General features: G+C 57.9%; 2 protein-coding genes across 4 annotated transcripts; one reads left to right on the forward strand and one right to left on the reverse strand.

Annotated features, from left to right (window-relative positions):
* The first annotated feature begins 6,433 nt into the window (after positions 1-6,433).
* On the forward strand, positions 6,434-15,297 carry NUDT8 (nudix hydrolase 8). Of its 3 annotated transcripts, none has more exons than XM_034762129.1 (5): positions 6,434-6,902; positions 9,358-9,626; positions 10,514-10,646; positions 11,593-11,670; positions 14,722-15,297. In XM_034762129.1, the coding sequence occupies exons 2-5, from the start codon at positions 9,364-9,366 to the stop codon at positions 14,941-14,943; spliced, it is 696 nt and encodes a 231-aa protein (XP_034618020.1). In that variant the 5' UTR covers positions 6,434-6,902; positions 9,358-9,363; the 3' UTR covers positions 14,944-15,297. The 3 variants fall into 3 exon arrangements, with proteins under 3 accessions (XP_034618020.1, XP_034618023.1, XP_034618022.1); XM_034762131.1 differs by lacking the exon at positions 6,434-6,902 and adding an exon at positions 7,412-8,594; XM_034762132.1 differs by lacking the exon at positions 11,593-11,670 and having other exon boundaries at positions 6,434-7,206.
* A 902-nt stretch (positions 15,298-16,199) lies between these two features.
* Positions 16,200-21,368, reverse strand: NDUFV1 (NADH:ubiquinone oxidoreductase core subunit V1). The gene is made up of 10 exons (XM_034762133.1): positions 21,214-21,368; positions 20,405-20,487; positions 19,597-19,767; positions 19,004-19,187; positions 18,566-18,755; positions 18,148-18,360; positions 17,610-17,776; positions 17,435-17,516; positions 16,836-16,981; positions 16,200-16,595 (listed from the first exon to the last, which is right to left on the reverse strand). Exons 1-10 carry the CDS (start codon positions 21,283-21,285, stop codon positions 16,512-16,514), a joined length of 1,392 nt encoding a protein of 463 aa, XP_034618024.1. The 5' UTR covers positions 21,286-21,368; the 3' UTR covers positions 16,200-16,511.
* Positions 21,369-23,195: the final 1,827 nt, after the last annotated feature.

Below are 23,195 nucleotides of genomic sequence, written 5' to 3' on the forward strand. Positions count from 1 at the left end.
CCCCCCCCCCCCCCCCAAGGGTTGTTAGGACTTCTGGAGACATATTCCATGGGGCTTTGTGCTGAGCAAGCCGGACCGCCTCTAGGATCCCCCCCCCCCCAGAGCATTGTGGGAGAATTTTTGACCTTCTGGGCCCATGGGGGCATTGTGGAAAGGCACTGGAGGACTATCAGCACTGCAGCGGGTTAACCTGCGTCCTCACTGCAAAGTGGGCAGGTTAGCAGCCTGAATGAAAGTTGCAACAGGGCTTTAACACCCCCTAGCAGCCAGGCCAGCAAGCCCGCCTGGGTTTAAAACACCTACATCGATCAGGAGAGAGGATTTTGCGTATGGACGGGGTCAGAGTAAGGACAACAGCTGGGTAAGAGCAGTGAAGACAGACCCTGTGAAACACAAGACAACGTACTAGTCGAATCGGCAGAGTCTGTAACCTGCCTGTCCCGGCGGAGCGTGGCTGATGGCATAGGCTTCGACTTCTGCTCCCGCCGGTGGGTGCTCGACCCCCCTCTCTGCCCCCAGCCCCACTCCGACTCCCCCCCTGCCCCACCCCCATTCCAACCCCTTCCCCAAAGTCCCTGCCCCAGCTCCGCCCCCTCCCTGCCCCTATTCCGACTCCTTCCCCCAATCCCCGCCCTGGCCCTGCCTCTTCCCCACTTCCTCCCCTGAGCGTGCCAAGTTCCCGCTCCTTCCCCTCCCTCCGGCTGTTTTGCGGCGGCAAAGCGGGAAGCACTGGGAGGTAAGCAGAGGAGCTGGCAAGCCTGGGAGGGAGGGGGGAGGAGGAGGAACATGGCGCGCTTGGGGAAGAGGTGGGGCTGGGGTGGGGATTTGGGGAGGTGTCCAATAGGGGCAGGGAGGGGGCGGAGTTGGGGTGGGGCCAGGGGGCACGAGCCCACTGACCTCAGACTTCGCCAAAGCAACCCGGTGGGCAGGAAACCATACATGGGAAGTTCCCAGTGGAAATTGTCGGCGTTTTATAGGAAACTGGAAGTGAAGGGAGCACAGCTTGAAGGTCTGCTTGGGATGGAAAATGAAAGGTGACTGGAAAGGGAAAATTGGCTGTTTATGATACTCAGTTTTTTTCATTAGAAATATGGATTCCTGACTTCTGATTTTGCTAGGGGGTCCTTTGGGGAGGTGGAGAATTTAGCAGGGTTATATCACATGAAAGCACAGACTGAAATCTGAGGCTAAAGTGTTGCGGTCCCAATCACATGCCGAGGCACCTGTCTCTATCCGCAATGCCAATGGGGCTGCCCAGCCAATTCTCATTGCAGGCTGGTTGCATCAACAGCCTGTATGGTTCAAAGCTCTAACTCAGGCTTGGCAGAAGCCCTGTGGGTAAGAGATTCACCCCCTGCTAACTGAGGAATCATCCACTCCAGTTTTCTCCTAGCAGTTCGCCGGCAAAAATCAGAGAAGGCAAGAATTGATCGCCAGGGCTCAGATTTTCCAACTAGCACCCAACTGGTAAGATTAAAAGAACAAGCAGAGAAGAGCTCTGTCTGAACAAAAGGGGAAGCCCTCTAACATCTTCTTCCCACATCTGAAGGAGCAGGAAGAAAAAAGCCCAAGGTGTTATTTCTCTCTTCGCAGGTCACCCAGGGTGGTGCCCTTTCAGAGATGCTGTCCTTCTCTAGCATGAAACCTTCTTCCACTTTCATTTGATTTGTTTTAAAATTAGGATTACAGGTTTTAAATATCAAAATGATCTATTCATAGTAATGATATATATTGCCCTTACTGTTCTGTTGATGCAAAAATATTGCTACACAGACTGTAACACAATAAAACAAAGTGACTTTGGGTTCTTTTGACTCATTATTATACTTAGCTGGGACCTGATTTTTTATATTTGCATTAATTTGATTATGTTTAACAATTTATAACACAGATAAGAACCCAGGAGTCCTGAGTCCCAGCCCCACATGCCAGACAGCATTCTCACTGCCACTGGACGGCAGCCCCTGTGGATAGGACACCAGCTCTGCCGCCCCATCTCGCAGCATGGTCAGCAAATCTTGGGGGAGCTCCTCACTTGCATGGGCACCCGTCAGGTTCCCTCAGGCCTCCACGCCGAGCAGCTCAAGGATCGAGCTGTCGTCCCCGTGCACCATCCTCCAGGCAGCGGGATGGGAAAGAGAACACAGCACAGTGCCAGATACAGACTCTTATTGCCTGCTGGAGCTGTGGGCACGTGGAGGGAGAGATGGGCAGCAGGAGATCAGGATGCAGGGAGAGAGAAGAGTTTGGCGCAAATGGCTACATTACACCTGGGGGAGGGTGTGGCTCCCTGCACCCAAGAGGGGGAGGGTGCAGCCTTGTGGGTTCAGGAACCCCACATACTCAGGGGACAGACACACACCCCAGCATTCTGGGTAAGGAGTCACTGATGCCGGCTGGCAATAGCCCTTAGTAACCTGGCCAGGGAGTCAAGAAACAGGGCAAGCACAGGCCTTCCCCATGGTACAGCTCCGCCCCACACACACCAAGGGGGTGAGCCAAGGGAAGGAGCAGCACAGCAGCAGGAGAAACCACAGAGAGGTGGGGGGCTCTGAGCAGGGGCTGACAGTCTATGGGGCCATGGAGAAGCCCCGGGAAGACTAGTGGGCGGGGGGAACTGGGTGTCTGAACCACCACATCTCAGCAACTCTGGGGTACAGCTAGGGGCATCTACCAAGTCTTCCCCTGATCATGGGCCCAGCACCAGCACACCTACTAGATTATGAACTCACCTGCACCTGGGATTGTTTGGATCAAGCAGTGCCATAGCTGGAAGGGCCATTTATGTATAGAGAGCCCCTCCCATGGGCCGGGTTGTGTCAGGCAGGGTGTAAGTGGTGCAGTACACAAAGGAAGGATCTGGAGTATGTTGGAGCTGTCAGTCAGGTCGTGTTGTAGATTTCAGGTTCAAGCTTTTAGAGCAGGGGTGGCCAATCTGAGCCAGAGAAGGAGCCAGAATTTACCAATGTACATTGCCAAAAAGCCACAGTAATATGTCAGCAGCCCCATATCAGCTCCCCTCCCCCCATTCCCAGCACCTCCCGCCCACCAGCAGCCCCGCTGATCAGTGCCTCCCCTTCCCTCCCCCCAATCAGCTGTTTTGTGGCGTGCAAGAGGCTCAGGGGGGTGAGGAGTGAGGGCACTGCAGGCTCAGGGGAGGGGGCGGGAGGGGTGGAGTGGGGGCAGGGCCTATGGCAGAGCCAGGGGTTGAGCAGTGAGCATCCTCCATCTAGCACATTGGAAAGTTGGCATCTGTAGCTCCAGCCCTGGAATCAGTGACTATACGAGGAGCCACATATTAACTTGTTGGCTACCCGCAGCTCCTGAGCCATAGGTTGGCTATCCCTGTTCTAGCGTACAAGTTTCAGGAATGACACGAACTGGCTCGCAGAGCCTGAGTGGTGAGAAATCGAGTTTTGCAGGGAAACTCAGAAACATTCCCTCTTCTGCCCCTTTGGGCAGTTTCTTCAGTGGCTTGTCTCGCATGTCTTTTCCAGAGCCCTTTTGGGAGAAATTGAAACTGCTCTGGGATCTGCACTTGGCAACTTCCCCCCCAAATCAGGGATACACAGCCAGTATCACACACACACAAATATTCAAAAATCCTGTGCCTGTCCTACACACACGCACACACCACGACCTTGAAAAAATAATCCATGCTGGGTTGTGTTTACCTTGGAGCATGTGATTACTCTGGAGAGGCGATTTCAATAATACACTGAGCCACCACATGCAATGAGGCATAAACTGACCGTTCTTGTAGCTCAGTAGCCCCTTCCCTGAACTGACACGAATGAATCTAGCTGTTCAGATTTTCTCTCTTTTAGCTGCTGTTTATATCCCCCGGTCCCCTTGGCAAATATTATAGAGTGTGCAGCAGGCCGCTATGACCACAGGAATATTTTCTTAATTTAGGTCTAACCTGTCATAAAGGCAGCACCAGCGCGCTTTTAATCTGCCAAAGGCACATTCTATGGTCAGTCTGCACCTGCTCAACTTATTGTTGAAGCTCTCCTTGCGTCTGTCCAGGTTTCCCGTGTAAGGCTTCATGAGCCACAGGACCAAGGGTCTCCCAGGATCACTATAGGTATTTCAATATTCCCCGCTGGACTCTTCTGCTTTGGAAAGAAGGGCCCTGCTTGGAGCTTTTTGTACAGGCCAGTGTTCCTGAAGATGTGTGCATCATGCACCTTCCCAAACCACCCTGTGTTGATGTCAGTGAAATGCCCATAGTGAGCTACAAGCACCTGCAATACCATAGAGAAGTATTCCTTTCTATTGATGTACTCCATCGCAAGATGGTCTGTAGGACAAAATTGAATATGCGTGCAATCTATCACCCCGTCATAGTTAGGGAATCCCATTTCATAAAATCATAGAATCATAGGACTGGAAGGGAACTCAAGAGCTGATCTAGTCCAGTCCCCTGCACTCATGGCAGGACTAAGTATTATCTAGACCTTCTGCAAAGCCATCCAATATGTCAAGCACATTACCAAGAGTCACAGTCCTTCGTAGCAGGATGCAATTAATGGCCCTGCACACTTGTGTTACCGCACCCCAATGGTCGACTTCCCAACGCTGAACTGATTCGTGACCAACCAATATCAGTCTGGAGTTGCCAGCTTCCACACAGCGATCACCATGTGCTTCTCCACCGAAAGGGCAGGTGGCATAGCCCAGAGGAGAGGGCTTGAGTGCCTGAAAAGCTGGTGGTGTTAGGAGGCTGACACCCACCTACCACAGGCAAGACTCCCTCTCACTGGGTGGTGGGAGGGGGGTAACAGGATGACTCAGACTCCTGGATACCCCAAGAACTGCCACAGCAGGCTTCCTGGGAGGCAGGGACACAATTCCCAGAGGGAAGGGAGGAGTTCTCAGGGGAAGCAGGTAGGGTTCCCAGGGGCAGGGTTCCTGGGGGAGTGTCAGGGCCCATAATGTCAGCAGTCTGACCTAGGGGCTGGAGCCCAGAGTAGAGTCAGGGTCATAGTCAGGAGTCACGCCAAGGGTCCCAGCCGGTCAGTAACTGGCGGCAGGGTGAGGAAGCAGGGACAAGGGACAAGGAGCAGGAGCCAGTCCAGAAGGCCGGGGTCTGCTCAGCCCAGCAGCAGCTGCTCAGAGAAGAGATTTGGCAGGAGCAGGATGCCCATATGCCCAGAGGGTCTGTGGGAAGTCAGCAGCATGTGCTGAGTCAGTGGGAGCAGGCCCTGTCTGCGGGGGATCAGCCGCAGTTTCCATGCTGGGCCTTGCCGTGGGTGGCACGGGCTTGAGAGCTGCAGGGCCTGATCAGGAACGGGTGGGGTTTCTGCAGGGTGGGGCTCCTGCAAGAACAGTTCTCGGGCAGAGGGGGGCTCAGGGGGCTCCCAGGATGCGATTCCCAGAGACCAGGCAGCAGGGTTCAGGGGGCGGCGGGTGAGGGGGCTTCCAGGGGTTGGGTTTGTGGGGAGGAGTGTGGGGGTGGGATTCCCAGAGGCTGGCCGCAGGGCTGGGGAGAGGTGAAGGGGTTCCCAGAGGTGGGGTTTGGGGGGTGGGATTCCCAGAGGCCAGCAGCAGGGCTGGGGGGGGGGGGGGAGGGGGCACCGGGGGGGGGGGGGGGGGGGGGGGGGGGGATTCCCAGAGGCCAGCAGCAGGGCTGGGGGGGGAGGTGAGGGGGCACTGGGGGGGTTGTGGGGAGGGATTCCCAGAGGACAGCAGGAGGGCGGGGGGAGTCTTCGGAAAGGGATGGGGCTCTAAATGGTCAGGTGCTCCAGGGCTGGGTCACTGCCCCCAAGCTCGCCCCCAGACCCTCTGCCCCAGCGCTGCCCAAGCTCCCGCCCCACGTGCCCGCCAGGAGGCAGCTAGCGCAAAGCCCAGCCCAACCCCCAAGAGGGCGGGGCCAGCAAGGGGGCGTGTCCGCGCCGCAGCTCGCACTCCTGTGATCTGATTGGCTGTTAGCGGCGGGGCTTCTGCCGCCATGTTGTTCCGGGGCGGAAGTTGCCGAGGGCGGTCCGTTAGTGGGCGGAGAGGCTGGTTCAGGAGCCATCTTTGTGGAGGGCAAGGCGGGCGGTTTGACCCCGCGGTGTCCGGGGGGCTGCCTGGTGAGCCTCGGCCCTGCGGTACCTGCGGGCGGCGGGGGCCTGGTGCCGGCTGTGCGCGGCCAGGGGCACCCCTCAGCACGTGGGGCCAGACACTGCCGCGCGAGCCCCTGGGAGTTGGGGCCGGGGTGCAGGAGTGGGGGGAGGGTTGGAGTCGGGTGTGGAGGGTGCAGAGATGGAGGGGGGTGCATGGGGTGAGGGATACAGAGATGAGGGGGTGCATGGGGTGGAGGGTGCGGGGGTGCAGGGGTGGGGGATACAGAGATGAGGGGGTGGAGGGTGCAGGGGTGGGGGATACAGAGATGAGGTGGGTGCAGGGGGATGGGATGCATGGGGTGGGGGTGCAGGGGGGGGTGCATGGGCTGTATACACTGTTTCCTTGGCTCCCTCCAACAGAAAGGGAAAGGTCGGAGCCTGGGCCTGCCCCTACCCTGCTGGGTGTGGGGAATTCCCTGTGTGCCTTCTGCAAAGCCAACATGGGACTCCCAGCTGCAGAAGCCTGTTGGCTCCTGTTGGTGGGGAGCTGCCCAGCCCGGGCCCCTGTCCCTTGGCCAGGGTGGCTGGAGCGCGGCCGCTCCACCTGGACTTGGTGCACACGGTGACTCCAAGTCCAAATATTTCAGCACGAGCAAAAGGTGGAGAAACCACTCGGCCCAATTCATGGCTATTGTGAGAAAGTTTGCGAAGGTGGCGAATTGCGACAGAGCTAGAGAAATCGCAAAGAACAAGCGAGTGGGCCAACCGAGCTCTCAGGTGGGAACCTTTTTGCTGAATGCAGTGGAAAGAAGGAGGAGACGCCCAGAACGGACTGACTTTGGCTAAACATCTGTGATTGTTAGACTCAGACTCTGAGGATGAAGGTACTGATATTGCTGCATTGCCAAGTACATCAGGAGGAAGCTGGATCCAGGTCAGCCAAAGACAAGGAGCAGGAACTATTACGTTTTTTTCAATCATAAATGGTTTTGTAACAAAAACAACTCCAGAACTGAAACAAAAGAGTGACTGGAAAATTGCTAAATTTTTTTATAGCTGTAATATTCCCTTTTCTGTTGTTGAGCATCCAACTTTTCAAGCAATGATCAGCTGCCTATGGCCAGGCTACCAAGACCCAGTCAAAAGCAGGTAGCAGGTGAACAGTGAAATGCAAGTATCAGAGGGGTAGCCGTGTTAGTCTGAATCTGTAAAAAGCAACAGAGGGTCCTGTGGCACCTTTGAGACTAACAGAAGTATTGGGAGCATAAGCTTTCGTGGGTAAGAACCTCACTTCTTCAGTTCCCTTGCATCTGAAGAAGTGAGGTTCTTACCCACGAACGCTTATGCTCCCAATACTTCTGTTAGTCTTAAAGGTGCCACAGGACCCTCTGTTGCTTTTTAGTGAAATGCAGTTACTGATGGCCTGAGGGGTGGAAGCATGCAACAAATTACATGGACAAGCAGTTACGTTATGGCTGGCGTAATGTGCACAACCAGTGATTGCTAACTGTGTGCAAATAGGGAAGACTGTGGTTCGTGCATCAGTGGTTGATACTGGATGGAATGAGAAGACTGGACAGTACTATGCTACACTGGCAAGAGAAGCCAAGGCATTAGCAAATGAACTGTATGGTTGCATTGTGAAGAGCTACATGACAGAAAACAAGAAAAAGATGCAAAGTCTGATGAGTGATTTGGAAGAAGATGACGGCACTTGGGTTATGTATGGATGTGCATCATATTGACTCAATCTACTTGGACAAGAACCTACACCAAGTGCTTTGATGAAATGTTGTAGATTGACAAAAGTATTTTGGCAATCGCGCCCAGCCTGGAGCTTGGTTAAAAGAATGCCAAATCCCCAGTGACACGATGGAACAATCAGATAACATGCCTGGAAACGTATGTTAAAAATCGGCCATATTATCTCAGGATGATTTAGTTGGGGATTGGTTCTGCTTTGAGCAGGGGGTTGGACTAGATGACCTCCTGAGGTCCCTTCCAACCCTCATATTCTATGATTCTAGGATTTTGAGAAATCATGAGGCAGAATTTGAAGATAGAGCAATCAGTATAATTAATACTCAAGGAATTTACCAAGAAGCAAAGAACTTGATCGCTCAGTTGAAACCAGTTGCTGTGGCACTTGACTCACTCCAAAGGGACACACATCAACAGTTGCTGTTACAGGCGAAGTATGGTTGGATCTGCAGATAAATGAAGACCTTGCACCACATAAAGCAAAAGTACAAAAGAGAGGTCATGAGTCAATTACTCCTGTACACATGTTGATCAACCTCCTTCATCCAAAATATGCAGGAAAGAAATTGTCAGCTGAACAAGAATATATTGCAAGGCAGTGGGTGCTCGGCAAAAATCCGGACGTTGTGCCATATTTACTTTCATTTAAAGCAGAAGAATCTCTGGATTCAAAAATCTACGTTTTCATCCACTATGAAGAAAAAGGATGGAAAAATCTGAAGGCTGCTGATAGTCCATCTAACGTCATAGAACGGGTGGTGCAATTGCATCAGTGCAAGTGCAGTAAGCATAGAATTCATTTTAAACTTTGGATACATCCATTCATAACTGAGGAATAGGCTCGGTCTATCCGCTGCATCAAAGTTGGTCTTCTGCTGCAGAATGCTGCATGGCCAAATGGGCCCAGACTGGTAGCCTGCAACTCTGCATGCTTCTGATTGCATAATGCATCAAGCCTTCACCTCTGCATTACTGTCGCTTTCATCTCCTCAAGTGGTTTTGATTATTTGTATAATATTGAAAACCGAAATGAGTCATGACTTGTATGATTTCCTTGAGGAAAATACCAAACCAAATTGGACACAGGCATTCCGACGTTCCTAATTACATCTATTCGTATTATGCCCAGTGCAGTTTTACTTTTTATTTGTCCAACCCTAAATTAATCACTGAATCTACTGCCTTATGGAACCACAATTTGAATATGTAACTAAAACCAAGTATAAAGTGGTGTGCATTACTGAAACAGTGTTTAAAATGCCTTAAAGTGGGACTAAGTACTTGAACTCATCTGTCACAGACCCACGGGATCGGTGCTAGGCCCCAGTTTTTAAACAGTGCTTGGAACCCTTCAGTGCACCAGACCTCCAAGGGGTCCCACTCTTCCTTCAGGGCAGGCCCCCCAGCCTCACTGCCTCTGAGATGGAGCTTCTGGCCTCCAGCCCCCTTGCTCCACCCAGTGAGCTCTGCCCTGCGAGCTGACGGGGCCGTGGTTCGGTGAAGGGCAGCTGGCCTCAGTTGCGCTGTCCTCTTGCTCTCTCTGCAGGGTGTGATGTTCCCTGCCCTGCACCATCTCCGCCTGAGCGCCCGCCTCACACTCGGTGCCACGAGGGCAGGTGGCTCTCCCCGGGGGTACCTGTCCCAGGAGAACGAGCAGCGGTGCCGAGGGCTGCTGGAGACCTCCACCAGACGCTACCGGCAGGAGGCGGTGGCAGCGGCTGTGCTGGTGACACTGTGTTCTGTGAGCGGGTACCCTGCGCTGCTGTACACGCTGCGCTCCAGCACGCTGACGGGCCATCACAAGGGAGATGTCAGGTACCCCGGCCCTCGACTCACTGAGTGCCCTGCAGCCCTGCTCCCCAAGCCCTACCTCCACTGCATGCACAGCGGCCGGTGCCCCTCAATTCCAGCCTGAACCCCCTGCCATCCCAGCCCTGGGCTCCCCCCAGAGCTCTGCCGGTGCCCCTCAATCCCGACCCACAGACCCTGCCATCCCAGCCCTGGGCTCCCCCCAGAGCTCTGCCAGTGCCCCTCAGACCCAACCCACAGCTGCTGCTATCCCAGCCCTGGGCTATCCCCACCCCTCCCACAGCTCTGCCGGTGGCCCTCAATTCCAGCCTGCATCCCCTGCTATCCCAGCCCTGGGCTCCCGCCAGAGCTCCGGTGCCCCTCAATCCCGACCCACAGCCCCTGCTATGCCAGCCCTGGGCTCCCCTCACCCCTTCACAGCTCTGCTGGTGCCCCTCAATCCCAGCCTTGGGCTCCCTCCCACCCCCTTCTACAACCCTACCGGTGCCCCTGAATCCCACCTACATGCCATTATCTCAGCCCAGAGCTACCACTACACACCTCTGCCGGTGCCCCTCAATCCTGACCCACAGCCCCATTATCTCAGCCCAGGGCTCCCCACCCCCCAGCCCTACCGGTGCCACTCAATCCCACCTCACAGTCCCCTGCCATCCCAGCCCTGGGCTCTCCTCACACACAGCCCTGCCAGTGCCCCTCCACCCCCTCCCCACCCCCCCGTTGTTTCGATAGTTAACGGAAGCTCTTCTCTGCGGTGCTGTGATAAGTCTGTGCCCCTTTCGCCAGTCCCTGAGTGTCCGGTGCCAGGGTGGAAGAGGCCCCTCCTGCCTGCCACAGCGCCTGGGACAGTGGATTTCTGCCTGCCCTCTAAGGAGACTCTGGTTTTCTTGCTGCAGTTTCCCGGGCGGCAAGTGCGACAGCTCCGACCAGGATGTGATCGCCACAGCGCTGAGGGAGACGCAGGAAGAGCTGGGCCTGCACTTGGGGGCTGAGAGCATCTGGGGGGTCATGAAACCCCTACCCACCGGGGTAACACCACTCCGCTCCCCTAGCAGTGTTAGGGAATCACTGGGGCAGGGCAGTGTGAGGGAAGGGGGGGAGGTGTCTCTCTGGGGCAGGGTCCTGTGAGGGGAGGGGGGATCACTTTGGGGCAGGGCGGGTTTGTCTGGGGTGGGATCATGTGGGAGGAGCAACATGAAGGGTGGGGTATTGCTCTGGAGCAGGGTCCCATGGGGGGCAGCCATGTGAGTTGGGGTCCCCTTGGGGCTGAGGTCCACTGGGTGTGGTAATGTGAGGGGAGGTGCTATGAGGCAGGAGGGTTCTTTTGGGGAGGGGGTGTACTGCACAAAAGGGAAGGGTCCTATGGGGGGGTGCACTATAAGGTGGGGATGTCCCATTGGCAGTGTCTCTGAGGTGGGGTGTGTCCCGGGGTGGGGCGCTGTGAGGTAGAGGGCCATAGGGGCGTCTCAGAGGAGGGAGGCTACTGTGAGATGAAGGGGGAGATGCTGAGATGGAAGGCCATGGGGGGGATCTCTCTGAGGCAGGGTGAGCCCTGTGATGTGGAGGTGGTGAGGCAGAGAGGCTATCGGAGGGGTCCCTCTCTGAGGAGGGGGAGCTTCTGGGGGGGGGCAGCATTGTGAGGCAGAGGGTCTATGGGGGGTCATCTGAGGAGGGGAGAATTCAGGGGGGTGGTGCTGTCAGGAGGAGGGTCCATGGGGGGTCTCTCTGAGGAGGGGGGTGGCACTGCAAGGCAGAGGGTCCATGGGGGGCTCTCCAAGGAGGGGTGGGTTCTGTTGGGGCTGTGTTGTGAAGCCGAGGGGTCTCTTAGGGAGGATTCCAGGGCGGTGGTGCTGGAAGGTGGAGGTGGGTCCTGTGGGCAGGGGGTATCTCTGTGAGACAAAGGTGGGTCCTGGAGGGGGGAGGTTCCTAGGGAAGCCAGTGTCAGTGGTGGGGTCTCACTCTGGTTTCCTTCCAGAGGGGACTGACTGTTGCTCCCGTCCTGGCACATCTGGGCCCCTTGGAGTGTGTGTGTCTGAGCCCCAACCCACAGGAGGTGAGCCCCACGCAGACCCCACCCTGCCATGGCTATGCCGCTTGCAGCTGCCCTTAGCATGTGCAGGGCCCCCACCATCCTTCAGGTCCCTGGCCAGAGGACAGCGCCCCAGCCTGGTTAGCAGGGAGGGAGATCAGCAGAGCCCCTGGCCTATGGGCAGCTGGGGCCAGTGTCACCGGGGACCTGGCTGCCTGCCTGCCTCAGGCTCCCCCTGCGCGGAGTGACTCATGGTCTGGCCAGAGAGGAGCTTCCCAATCACCCTGGCTGAGTTCCTGCCCTGCCCAGAGACCCCCCAATCCAGCAACCCAAGACCAGCCCAGTGCCCCTTGCTTGGGGACCCCTCTGCTGCCCAGCAGCTCCCCTCCTGCAGCAATTGGAGCCCCCCACCTAGCAACCCACTCGGGCAGGAGCGCCACCAGCTTTTCTGCCGCCCTAGGTGGCGGAAGGTCCCGCCGCTGAAATACTGCCGCGGTCGCTGCCCCCCAAATTGTAGCGCCCTAGGCGACCGCCTAGGTCGCCTAATGGGTTGCGCTGGCCCTGCACTCGGGCAGTGGTGTCCTGGCTGGGGGAGAGCCCATCTCCTGCAAAGAGACCCTGAAGCCTGCTGGGCTACACTTAAATGTTAGGGTGAGGTACAGCTCTCAGGGGTGTGAAGAGTTCCCCTCCTGCCCCGAGCACTACAGCTGCACCAGCCTAGTCTCTGGAGCGGACAGGGCTAGGTCGACAGAAGACTTCAGAGGCCCTAGCAGCCGCTGCTCAGAGAGGTGCAGTTCCCGCAGCGATGGAAAAATCCCTCCGTGTAGGAAGTGTCTCCGCTACAGCGGCATAGCTGCAGCACCCTTAGCGTAGACATGGCCTGAGAGTTCATTGAAGAATGATGGGGAATCCACCCTGCCCTGGGCACCTTGTACCAAGTATTATTTCCCCGCCCTATTAGCTGTTTGTGCCTCATTTTCAGTCTGACCCCAGCCCTGGGGCCTCACTTTGCCTGTGTCCTTTGGAGATCCTTATAGACCAGAGCAAGTCGCCTCTTCATCTTCTGTGACTGTGGGAAATTTTTGTAATATGTTTATGAATGCTATGTGTGCCTCAGTTCCCCGGCCACGTACTTTGCAGTACCACCCAGTGGTGGAAAATGTTAAATGGGAATTGCACTGAGAAGGTGTGTTTCCAGTAGGTCCCATGAGAATTGGTCCTTGGCCCTACGCTATTTAACATTTTTGTCAATGACCTAAAAGAAAAAAACAGAATCATCACTGATAAAGTTTGAAGATGACACAAAAATCAGGGAGTGGTAAATAACGAAGAGGACAGGATCACAGATACCGAGCGATCTGGGAAACTGGGCGCAAGCAAACAATATGTGGGTAAATGTATACATCTAGGGCCAAAAAAAGTAGGGTGTGTTTGTGATGGGGGACTGTATCCTCAGAAGCAGTGACTCTGAAAAAGATTTTGGAGTCGGGGTGGGTGGTTAGCTGAACATGAGCTCCCAGTGTGATGCTGTGGCCAAAAGAGCTAACGTGATCCTGCCTAATCTTGAGTAGGACAAGGGAGATTATTTTACCCCTTTAGTTGCCACTGGTGTGACCACGGCTGGGTCCAGTTCTGGAGCCCACACTTCAAGTAAGATTTGGATAAGTTGGAGAAGGTTCAGGGAAGATCTAAATGATTACCTGCCCTATAGTGATAGACTCAAGGTGCTTGATCTATTTAGCTTAAAGAGAAGATTTTAAGGGGCGACTCAATCGGAGTCCATAACTATGTACATGGGAAAACAAATAGTTAATGGACTCTTCCGTCTAGTAGAGAAGGTCTAACAGGATCCAGTGGCTGGAAGTTGAAACTAGACAAATTCAGACTGAAAATAAGGTGTCAATGTTTAACCGTGAGCGTAATTAACCATTGGAACAATTTACCAAGCGTCATGGTGGATTCTCCATCTCTGGCAATGTTCAAATCAAGACTAGACGTTTTGCTGAAAGCTCTGCTCTAGGGATTGTTTTGGGGCAGTTCCCTGGCCTGGGTTAGACGGGAGGTCACATGAGATGATGGCAACAGGCCTTTCTGGCCTTGGAACCTATGAAAGAAGAGTTAAATTTGCATGTGGGGCAGCACAGGAGACATGAGTTGTGGGTGGCGTTTTGCTGTGTGGGGCGTAATGAACAAGGAACGGGCTAGAACTGAGCCATATCAATGCCTAAGCCAAAAAAGACAATAGGAAGCCCTAGGGACGAGAACGTGCACACGTAGCAACCAAGAGCCATGAGGAAGGAGGTTTCCCCCACCCCGGCAGGGACGCAGAGCCGAGGCCAGCTCGAGAACTGAGGAGAGAGAGGCCGGGAAGGGATAGGAGGGGGCGTTTGAGAGACACAGTGTGCTCACGTGAGACAGGACAGACAGAGCCTGAAATGGAGGCCATGCAGCTTGGCTAGTTGATGGCACTGGCTTGGCCAGATGGACAGTGTCTTAACCTTTATTTCTCTCTGCTGCCCCAAGAACCTCCCCAGACTGGTTCCAGGTGACTAATAAACCCTGCTGTGTGTGGAAAAGGCTGCCTGGTGTCGCTGCAAACACTGGTTGGGGTGTATTAGTCCCTGCAGGGTGTAAAAGTCTCTGAGCAGGGGTCTGGCTCAGTGGGATGCACTGGGCAGAGTTAATGGGATGGAGCCCAGTGGCTCCTTCTCAGAGGTAGTGAGGCCACATGGCCTGCCCTGGAGGAAGAGTGGGACCGCTGGGGGGGGATGACAAGATACTGTCCTGGTGCAGCTGTATCTGTGCTCCAGAATACGCTCCTCTAGTGGGGAGGGAGGAGGCGGACATGGGGTCAGGGAGGCTTGTCAAGGAGGGAGCAGCTGTGGTCCCAGCTGTTCCTCTCCTGGGTCCCTACTCAACTGTAGGAGGTACTGCGTGCTGGGCGCGCAGGGCACTCGGGTGTGCTGCTTTCCTAGCCCAGCTCAGCAAGTGGGCTGAGGGCCAGGCGCAGGGGTAACGGGACCCTGCCGGGCAGGGCAACACCAACATGCCCTTTCTGTCTCTCTTTGCCGCCAGGTTGAGGATGTTTTCACCATCCCCGTGTCTCACCTGCTGCAGGCCCAGAACCACGGTTACACCCACTTCTGCCAGCAGGGCCGCTACAGCTACACGCTGCCCGTCTTCCTCAACGGCCGCTACCGGGTGTGGGGGCTGACGGCCATCATCACAGACCTCACGCTGGAGCTGCTGGCGCCCAGCGCCTACCGCCGGAGAACACGCCCACCCAGCACCCGCTGAGCCCTCAGCCCACCTGCGCTATGGCCTGCCCTGGCCCCGCAGCATGGACAGAGCCAGCTGGCCGGGCTGGGCGAGGGCCCCCTGGAGGCAGAGAGAGCCAGCGGGGCAGGCTAGGCGAGGTGTCCCCCCCTCTCAAGGGCAGAAAGAACAAGGGGGGCAGGCTGGGCGTGCCCCTCCCGGAGGCATGGGACAGAGCTGAGGGGATGACCCCAGGAGGGAATCCCCAGCCTGTGATAACGCTGGGGAGAGTTACACGGTGGCTGGAGGGGGGATGCTGACGAGACCTGCATGAGCCAGGATGCTGGCAGCTGCTGTATTTCATGTGGGGTCTACTCATAAACAAGCCTCCCTGAGCTCAGCGTGCCCTCTCAGTGCTGGGGGACCCAGGGCCAGGTCCTGCCCCCTGCTGGGCCTCAGCTCCTGCCCTGCAGGAGACACCAACAGGAACTCACAAACAGCCCCCTTCACCCCACCCCTGCCAGCAACGGGGGCTGGAGCCAGCAACAGAGAGTGGGGGAACTCCTGGTGCCCCAGCCTGGCCCCCTCCCAACCACATGTGGGCCCCAGCCAGGGCCTCTGGGGCCAGTCCTCACCTCCCCCACCAGACACTATGGATGCCCCGCCCACAGCCATTGCCCCTGGCTCTTCTCCCCCCACCCCCCCCACATGCAGTGCCGCTCCCCAACCACACACTCCGCCCTCCCCCCATACTGCAACCTGTTCACTAGGGTCCGGTTTGGGTGAAGCGAGGTCAGAAAACAGCCCAACCCCGTGGGCTCCGGTCGAATCTGACCACCACCTGCTGCCCTTGGGGTTGGCACAGCAGCAGCCACCTGCCCGTCTCTTTCCAGTCGCCGGCCGCACTGCGTGTGCTACAGAGTGAGCGTGCGGACGAGTCACAGCACCTCGCCGCCGCGCACCCAGGCAGGAGCGGGACACGGCCGCTGCCACACCGAGCTCCCACGCAGGGACAGATCGCAGGCACGGGTCCTGGGGGCAGGAAGCCCCCAGGACAAGGAGGTGGCAGCAGCACTGGCTCAGGCTTGGGGGAAGTGTCAGGTCGGGCTTTCAAATGAGAGCCAAGCAGAGCTCAACTGGTACCAGATCACCCCCAAGAACAGCCAGACCATCACAGCTGTAAGGGAACCCAACCTGCCGCTCTCCTGGCAGGGAAGGGGCGGCCGTGTGAGGGACGGCAGCCTGTGGCTCGGCGCCCAGCTGCGCCCTGGCGTTCCACAGATGCGCGTTCACACAGGAAGGAGATACTGGCTGCCACCACAGCACGTTTATTGGAGAGCTCACCCAGCAGGGGAGGGTGAGAAGACAGCACAGCCACGGGGGTCTCCCCCTCACGCAAGAGAAACCCCAATAGACACACAGGTTAAGTCACCCACCCCGCACACGCGAGAAAAACCCATCACCACCCAGAGGCACAGAGGGCTGCCCCATGCGGATCCCAGCCAACGTGTCAAGTGCTCAGCCCCTCCCGGACGTCGTCATGGGGGAGGGGCACTGACCACACACAGAGAGGCGGGATCCGGTCCCCTCCATCACCGGGCACCCAGCCCTCACGCGGATGCTTGCCGAGCCTGGGTCTCCTCGTGACGCCGCATCCGCTGCTCCAGCTCTGGGCGGAAGTGACGGATCAGCCCCTGCAAGCAAGGAATGAGTGCGCAAGGCTGGCAAGATAGCACCCCACCCCCATCCTGCATCTGCCACCCACCCCTCACCACACACAGAGCAGCCCCCCAGATGTACCCCCCCATCTGCAGGAGCCTCTTCCCCCCAACTGCCCTTCTGCCAGGCTAGTTTATGAGCACACCCACCATCTACCCACACACCCCTCCCCTCTGCCAGGCCACCCCCTGCCCTGGTGCCCAGCCGCCCGCTACCTGCACAGGCCAGGCGGCCCCGTCGCCCAGGGCGCAGATGGTATGGCCCTCAATCTGCTTGCTGATCTCCCAGAGCGCGTCGATCTCGGCTGCCTGCGCGTTGCCTTGCACGAACCGCCACATCACCTTGTTCATCCAATCCACACCTGGGGGTGGGCACCACAGCCAATCACAGCCCGCACGCCAGGGGGGTGAGGCTCCATCCACAGAGCTGCCCTCCCCTGATCCCACCCACAGGCCCTGACAGCTGGGCATCATCCCCCCACACCACAGATCCAGCCAGTCCAGCATCCTCACCCCCAATTCCACCCATGGTCCCAGCTAGTCGGATATCCTCCCTCCCCCACCCTACCCCCAGTGACCCCAGCCAGCCCGCCCGGCATCCTCCCCACCACCCCCAGTGACCCCAGCCAGCCCACCCGGCATCCTCCCCACCACCCCCCGTGACCCCAGCCCGCCCAGCATCCTCCCCAACACCCCCAGTGACCCCAGCCCGCCCAGCATCCTCATCCCCCACCTCTGATCCCACCAATGGGCAGTCTGGCATATCTCCCCCCAGCCGTACCCAGATCAGCAGCAGCCCAGCTCCCAGCACTCACCCTCCCTGCAGGGGGTGCACTGCCCACAGCTTTCGTGCTTGTAGAACTCGATGAGGCGGGCAATGGCTCGGACAATGTCTGTCTGGGGGAGGAGGAGAGGGTGAGTGCCCTGCTGCAGGAACCAGGCCGGCTGGCGGGGGGGGGAGGGGCGTGCCACAGGGGGCGGGGGCCTTACCGATTTGTCCATGACGATGACGGCAGCTGTGCCGAGCCCGGTCTGCGCCTGCACCAGCCCGTCGAAGTCCATGGGCACCGTCTCACACACCGACTTGGGGATGAGGGGGGTGGAGGAGCCTCCTGGGATCACCGCCAAGAGGTTGTCCCAGCCCCCGCGCACACCTCCTGTGCACAGAGGGGGCAGGGTTAGGCCTAGGCGCTCCCCCTCCCCACGGCAAACCAGATCCATGATGCCCAGTGCTGTCCCCTTCCCCCAAACCCTCCTCCTAGTGCAACCTGCTACTCCAGGCTCTGGGTGGAAGCGACGGATCAGCCCCTCTGCACAGGCCACAAGCAGGGTTAGCAGGCCAGCACCTGTCCCCCCACAGCCTTACTTCTGTAGGGTGAGCCACCCACAGCCGCAACAGCTGGAGCTAGACCTGTGGGGCAGCCCGGAGACGAAGTGGCCTAAGATGGGAAGGGGGGGGGGGGGGGGGGAGAGTCCAGCCCTGTCGCTCACCCAGCAGTCAGGGGAGGGCCAGGGTTTGGCATCTCACCCGCATGCTTCTCAATCAGCTCCTTGAGTGGCACCGACATCTCCTCCTCCACCGTGCAGGGCGTGTTCACGTGCCCGGAGATGTTGAAGAGCTTGGTGCCCGAGTTGCGTTCACGCCCAAAGCTGGCAAACCAGGCTCCCCCGCGCCGGCAGATGGTGGGCGCCACAGCCACCGTCTCCACATTGGCCACGGTAGTGGGGCAGCCGAACACGCCTGGGAAGGAGAGGGCAGTGACGTGGACACAGAGCAGGCTGGGTTATCCTGGTGCCCCCAAAAACAGTGCCCCCACAAGCAGCTGGGCAGGGGGACCCAGCTAGAACACCCCACAGTCCCTCAGTCCCCTAAAGAGGGCAAGCGAACCCCCACTAAGGCACCCCCCATCTCCCCGACAACAGCACAGTTCCCCGGTGGGTCGTACCAATGTCAGCTGGGAAGGGCGGTTTGAGGCGTGGCTTGCCCTGCTTGCCCTCAATGGATTCGATCAGCGCTGTCTCCTCCCCACAGATGTAGGCCCCGGCGCCCCTCACCACAAACACGTCGAAGTCGTAGCCTGAGCTGCAGGCGTCTTTGCCCAGCAGACCTGCCTCATAGGCCTCGCGAATCGCCACCTGCAGGGAGACAGGTCAGCACAGCTGCTCCCCCGGCCCTGCTGCTCCACACCCACCTGGCCTGGCTCCCTGGCCTGCCTTGCCCTCTGTGCCCTGCAGAGAGACTGGTCAGAGCAGCTGCTCCTGCCATCACAACCCCAGCCCTGCCCTCTGTGCCACATGGGGAAATGGGTCGAAATGGCAGTTGCTGCCCCCACCCCCAGGCTCTGTGGGTCAGTGCACCTGCTCCCCCTATAGCTTCTGCTTACCTGCAGGTTGGAGGCTTCATTGTAGAACTCCCCACGGATGTAGATGTAGGCAGCCCGGGCCCCCATGGAGCGCCCTGCCACCAGGCAGCCCTCCACCAGCTTGTGTGGGTCATGGCGCATGATCTCGCGGTCCTTACAGGTGCCTGGCTCCCCTTCATCCGCGTTCACCACCAGGTACTTGGGCCTGGAACACAGACCCCATCGGACCGACCGCAGCAGCCCTCCCCGCGTGAGCTACCATCCCACAGCAGACCCAGCTCCACTACCTTGCTGCCAGCAGGGAAGGCTCGTTGGGCCAGCACTGCCAGCTGTCCCCACCCCAGGGAGCCAATGGGGCCCAGACACGCTGCAGCTCAGCGGCCCCATGCCCTGCAATGGGACTGCCCCCGGGGTGGAGGTATTCTGGGAACGCTTGTTAGTGCTGGGGGCTTGCAGCCAGGATGTCTGGGTTCTATGCAGGCCCCAGCACTGCCCACCCCCCAAGCCCTGCCCCACAGGGATGTTTCAGATTAGGAGAAGGAGCTGTACCGCCCTGAGCCATTGTCCACCCCATGCTGTTAGGGGCCCAACAGTGGCAGCCCTGCCCCACCCACCTGCCATCTGAAGGCTTGTTCATGAAGCTCCATTTGAGGCCTGTGGGGAAGCCAGCCCCGCCCCGACCTCGCAGGCCCGAGGTCTTGATCTCGTTCAAGATCCAGTCGATCCCTTTCAGCAGGATCTCCTTGGTTTTGTACCAGTCACCCCGGCTCATAGCCCCCTTCAGCCTGGACAAGAGAGAAGGCAAAACAGCTGGCTACATTATGGGATCAGCAGTACCAAGCCTAGAGCACAAACCTAACAGATACAGGCTCTTTTACCTCCCTGGGGCACCAGCTCCGACCCAGCCCCAGTACAGGGAAGGGGGACTGGCAGACTCAGGGTTGGGGAATGGAATGCAGGACCTCTCCCATCCAGGGGGCATTGACTCCAATCTGATTCCAGGGCGGGGGAATTGGTTGGCTCAGAGGGGTGGGGAATGTGCAGGGTTTTTCACCTGTAGGAGGTGCCAGCTCCAATCCAGCCCCAGGCAGGAGGAGGGGGTCCAACAGGCTCATCTGGGTGGAGAATGGGACATGGGGCCCTTTCATCTTTGGGGAACACTGCCTCTGATACAGCTCCCTTCCTTGGGAAGGCAAGGAATGGGACATGGGGCTTTTCCTCTCTAGAGGGTGCCAGCACCCATCCAGCCCTAGGGCTGGGAGTAGCAGGGGGGACTGGAACATGGGATCTCCCCAACCCATCCCCAGGCTGCCAGTGCCCACTGGTCCACACTCCAGCTGCAACCAGAGTAGAAGTACACGGCAGCATCCAATGGCCCAGGAGCGAGGAGTCATATTGTAGGCTGTGCAGCTTGGATCTCACCTCCAGTCATGGCGTCCGTAGAGATTTGTGAAGATCCGGTCCTCATCCTTCAAAGAGCCAAACTGGGTTTTCTTAGGCGCTGTCTGCAGAAGACACATTGCCAAGGTGAGTTGCTACCAGTCCCACAGCAAGCAGCACCACTCCCTCATGGGCAGGCATTAACCTGGGACCACCCCCCAGCACTACCCCAATCTAGGTTGATCAGATGTCCCAATTTTATAGGGACAGTCCCGATTTTGGGGTCTTTTTCTTATATAGGCTCCTATTACCCCCCATCCCCATCCTGATTTTTCACGCTTGCTGTCTGATCACCCTACCCCAATCCTACCCAGGGCTGCCCTGGCACCCAGCGGTAGCAGAGGAGGGACAATGTAGTGGGGGATAGCTGAGTGGTGTGAGCATTGGCCTGCTAAACCCACGGTTGTGAGTTCAATGCTTGAGGGGGCCCATTTAGGGAACTGGGGTAAAAATCTGTCTGGGGATTGGTCCTGCTTTGAGCAGAGGGTGGAACTAGATGAGCTCCTGAGGGCCCTTCCAACCCTGATAGTCTATGATTTTTTGTAATGAGAGACAGTGTTGCCTAGTGGCTAGAGCACGGGCTGGGACTTGGGTTCTATCCCTGGCTCTGCCACTGCTGGGGGGGACAGTCTCGGGCTGGGGCCAAGCCACTGCCCAGCTCCGGCCCCTGCCCTGCCCTGCGGGGGGCTCCAGGGCACTGGCGGTGCAGGGGCGGGGCCGCGTCACTCGGCTCCAGAGTCATCGCCTGGGGGGGCGGGGAGAGGACGGCCCCAGGCCCCGCCCCCACTCACCGAGCCGGCGGCGGCGGAGAAGCGGCGCAGGGCGGCAGCGCCGCGGGGGCTCAGCAGCTGCCGCGCGGCCATGGCGGGCGGGGCCGGGGATCGGGTCTGTCCGGGCCGCGCGCTTCCACCCGTCACCTTCACCCAGCTGTGTGTGTGTGGGGGGGGGGGTCGGCGTCGCGCGTAAATAACGTCACGTCGCCGGGACCCACTTCCGGCGCATCGGGCCTGGCGTCACGTCCCCGGAAAAGAGGCGGCCCAGCGCGGAGCCTGCTGGGAGCCGTAGTCCGGGGGCGGGGCTGGGCGAGCCCAGGAAGCCGCGCCCTGAGCACTGACACGCGCTGGCCGCGTGCTCTCGCCTCTCTGGCCGCTGATTGGCCAGGGCGCTCTGCACCCTGCAGCCCGGCGCGCTGGGCTTGGTTGGTCTTGCCAGCGAGCGGGAGAGCCCAGAGCCCGGGGAGCGGGGTGGGCACCGCCACGTGGCGCCGGGAGTGACAGACAATGGGGGGACGGGGGGGTTAGGTCAGCCAGTCCCTCTTCCATTTTTTGTGAAATCACCAGGGACCTCACACTTTTTCACCATTGACACTCGTGTCCGTGTACGGACGCGTTGCTGAGCCCTGCGGGCTGGGGCGGCGCGATGGATTTTGCCGCCCAGAAGAAAGAACACACAAACACTTAGGAAAAGGAAGAAAAACAGGAGCGAAGGCGCTATACCACGGAGCGTGCTGGACCGTAAACAAAAGAGGGCGGCCTTCCGGCTATTACCAGCCAAGGGGGACACTATGCAGGGTGTCACTCCTAGGACGAGTCCCATACGAGTATGAGCGTGGCAGGATTGCTTCACGACACTGCCATCGCCGACCTCACATTTTTCCCGAATTTATCGGCCGTGCGATTATTTATTTATTTAAATAAGGGATGGAGGCACGGTCAGAATTTTACCCGTAGCAGCTCGCCAACAAAACGCTGCCTTAAGAGACTGATAGCAGATGTATTTGTAGAAATAGTCATTTTACCAGTGCAATTATCGTTCTTTTCTCAGCCCTGGCTCCCACCTGTCAATAATGAACAATTAGCGAAGGGTGAGGGTGAGGGTATGCGTGTAGCCAGATGGGTATATTTTTGTCATATTTGAACGAAAATGTCTCTGTTTAGAGAGAATCTTCTTTTTTCCCATATCTCCTTTATTTATCCACCAAGTTTGATAAAATCTGAAATGGAGTCAGTATTTTCTTTTTCAGAGGCCCCTCGTACTGGTAGGCCCAATCTGTAGTTTAGTTAGTTTATGTGTTAATCCGGCACTGACTGGCCACAGCTGGAGAGCGCTGGGTGATGGAGCAGGATGGCCCCTGTGAAGTGGGCTGGGGGCTGGGAGTGCTAATTGCAACTCCTGTTTCATGGGCTGCCTCTGCATGGTGAGGGGGACCGGGGTGGGCGTTGGCAGGTATGGGGCTAGCCTGGTGCTGGGGCAGATAACAATCCAGGGCTTTGGGAGCATCTCCTGATGAGCTATCCCTCCCCACCTCCTGGCCAGGCTGTGCTAATCCCCTTTCCATCTCCCTCCGCCAGCCCCGCCACGCTAATCTCCTACCATCCCCCCTAATCCTCCCCATCTCTTTTGCTGCTCTTGTCCAGAGCCTTGCTGTCCTTCAGCTCCAGATTAACGAATTAGCACTATCCGGCTGTGCTAACCCCCTGTTAAATGGACTAAGAAGTGGCTAATGGATGGCGCTCAAAGGAGTGATCAATGGGGAATCGCCGTCCAATAGGCGCTTCTGGAGGGATCGGCACTAGGCCTGACCCTATTTAACCTTTCCATCGACCCGGCAGCAAATATTAAACCTCTGCTGAGGAGCTGGGCGGCTGGCGCCACTGGGGGTGTGGGAAAGAGTGAGGCGGCCGGGGCAGTCAGACAGCGCCATCGGGAGCGCCTGGTAAGCTAGGCACATTCGAACAAAATGCGTTGTAACCTGGCCAGATGCAAAGACAGC

The sequence above is a fragment of the Trachemys scripta genome, chromosome 2, assembly GCF_013100865.1.
Source record: "Trachemys scripta elegans isolate TJP31775 chromosome 2, CAS_Tse_1.0, whole genome shotgun sequence".
In the NCBI taxonomy this organism is placed as follows: domain Eukaryota; kingdom Metazoa; phylum Chordata; order Testudines; family Emydidae; genus Trachemys; species Trachemys scripta.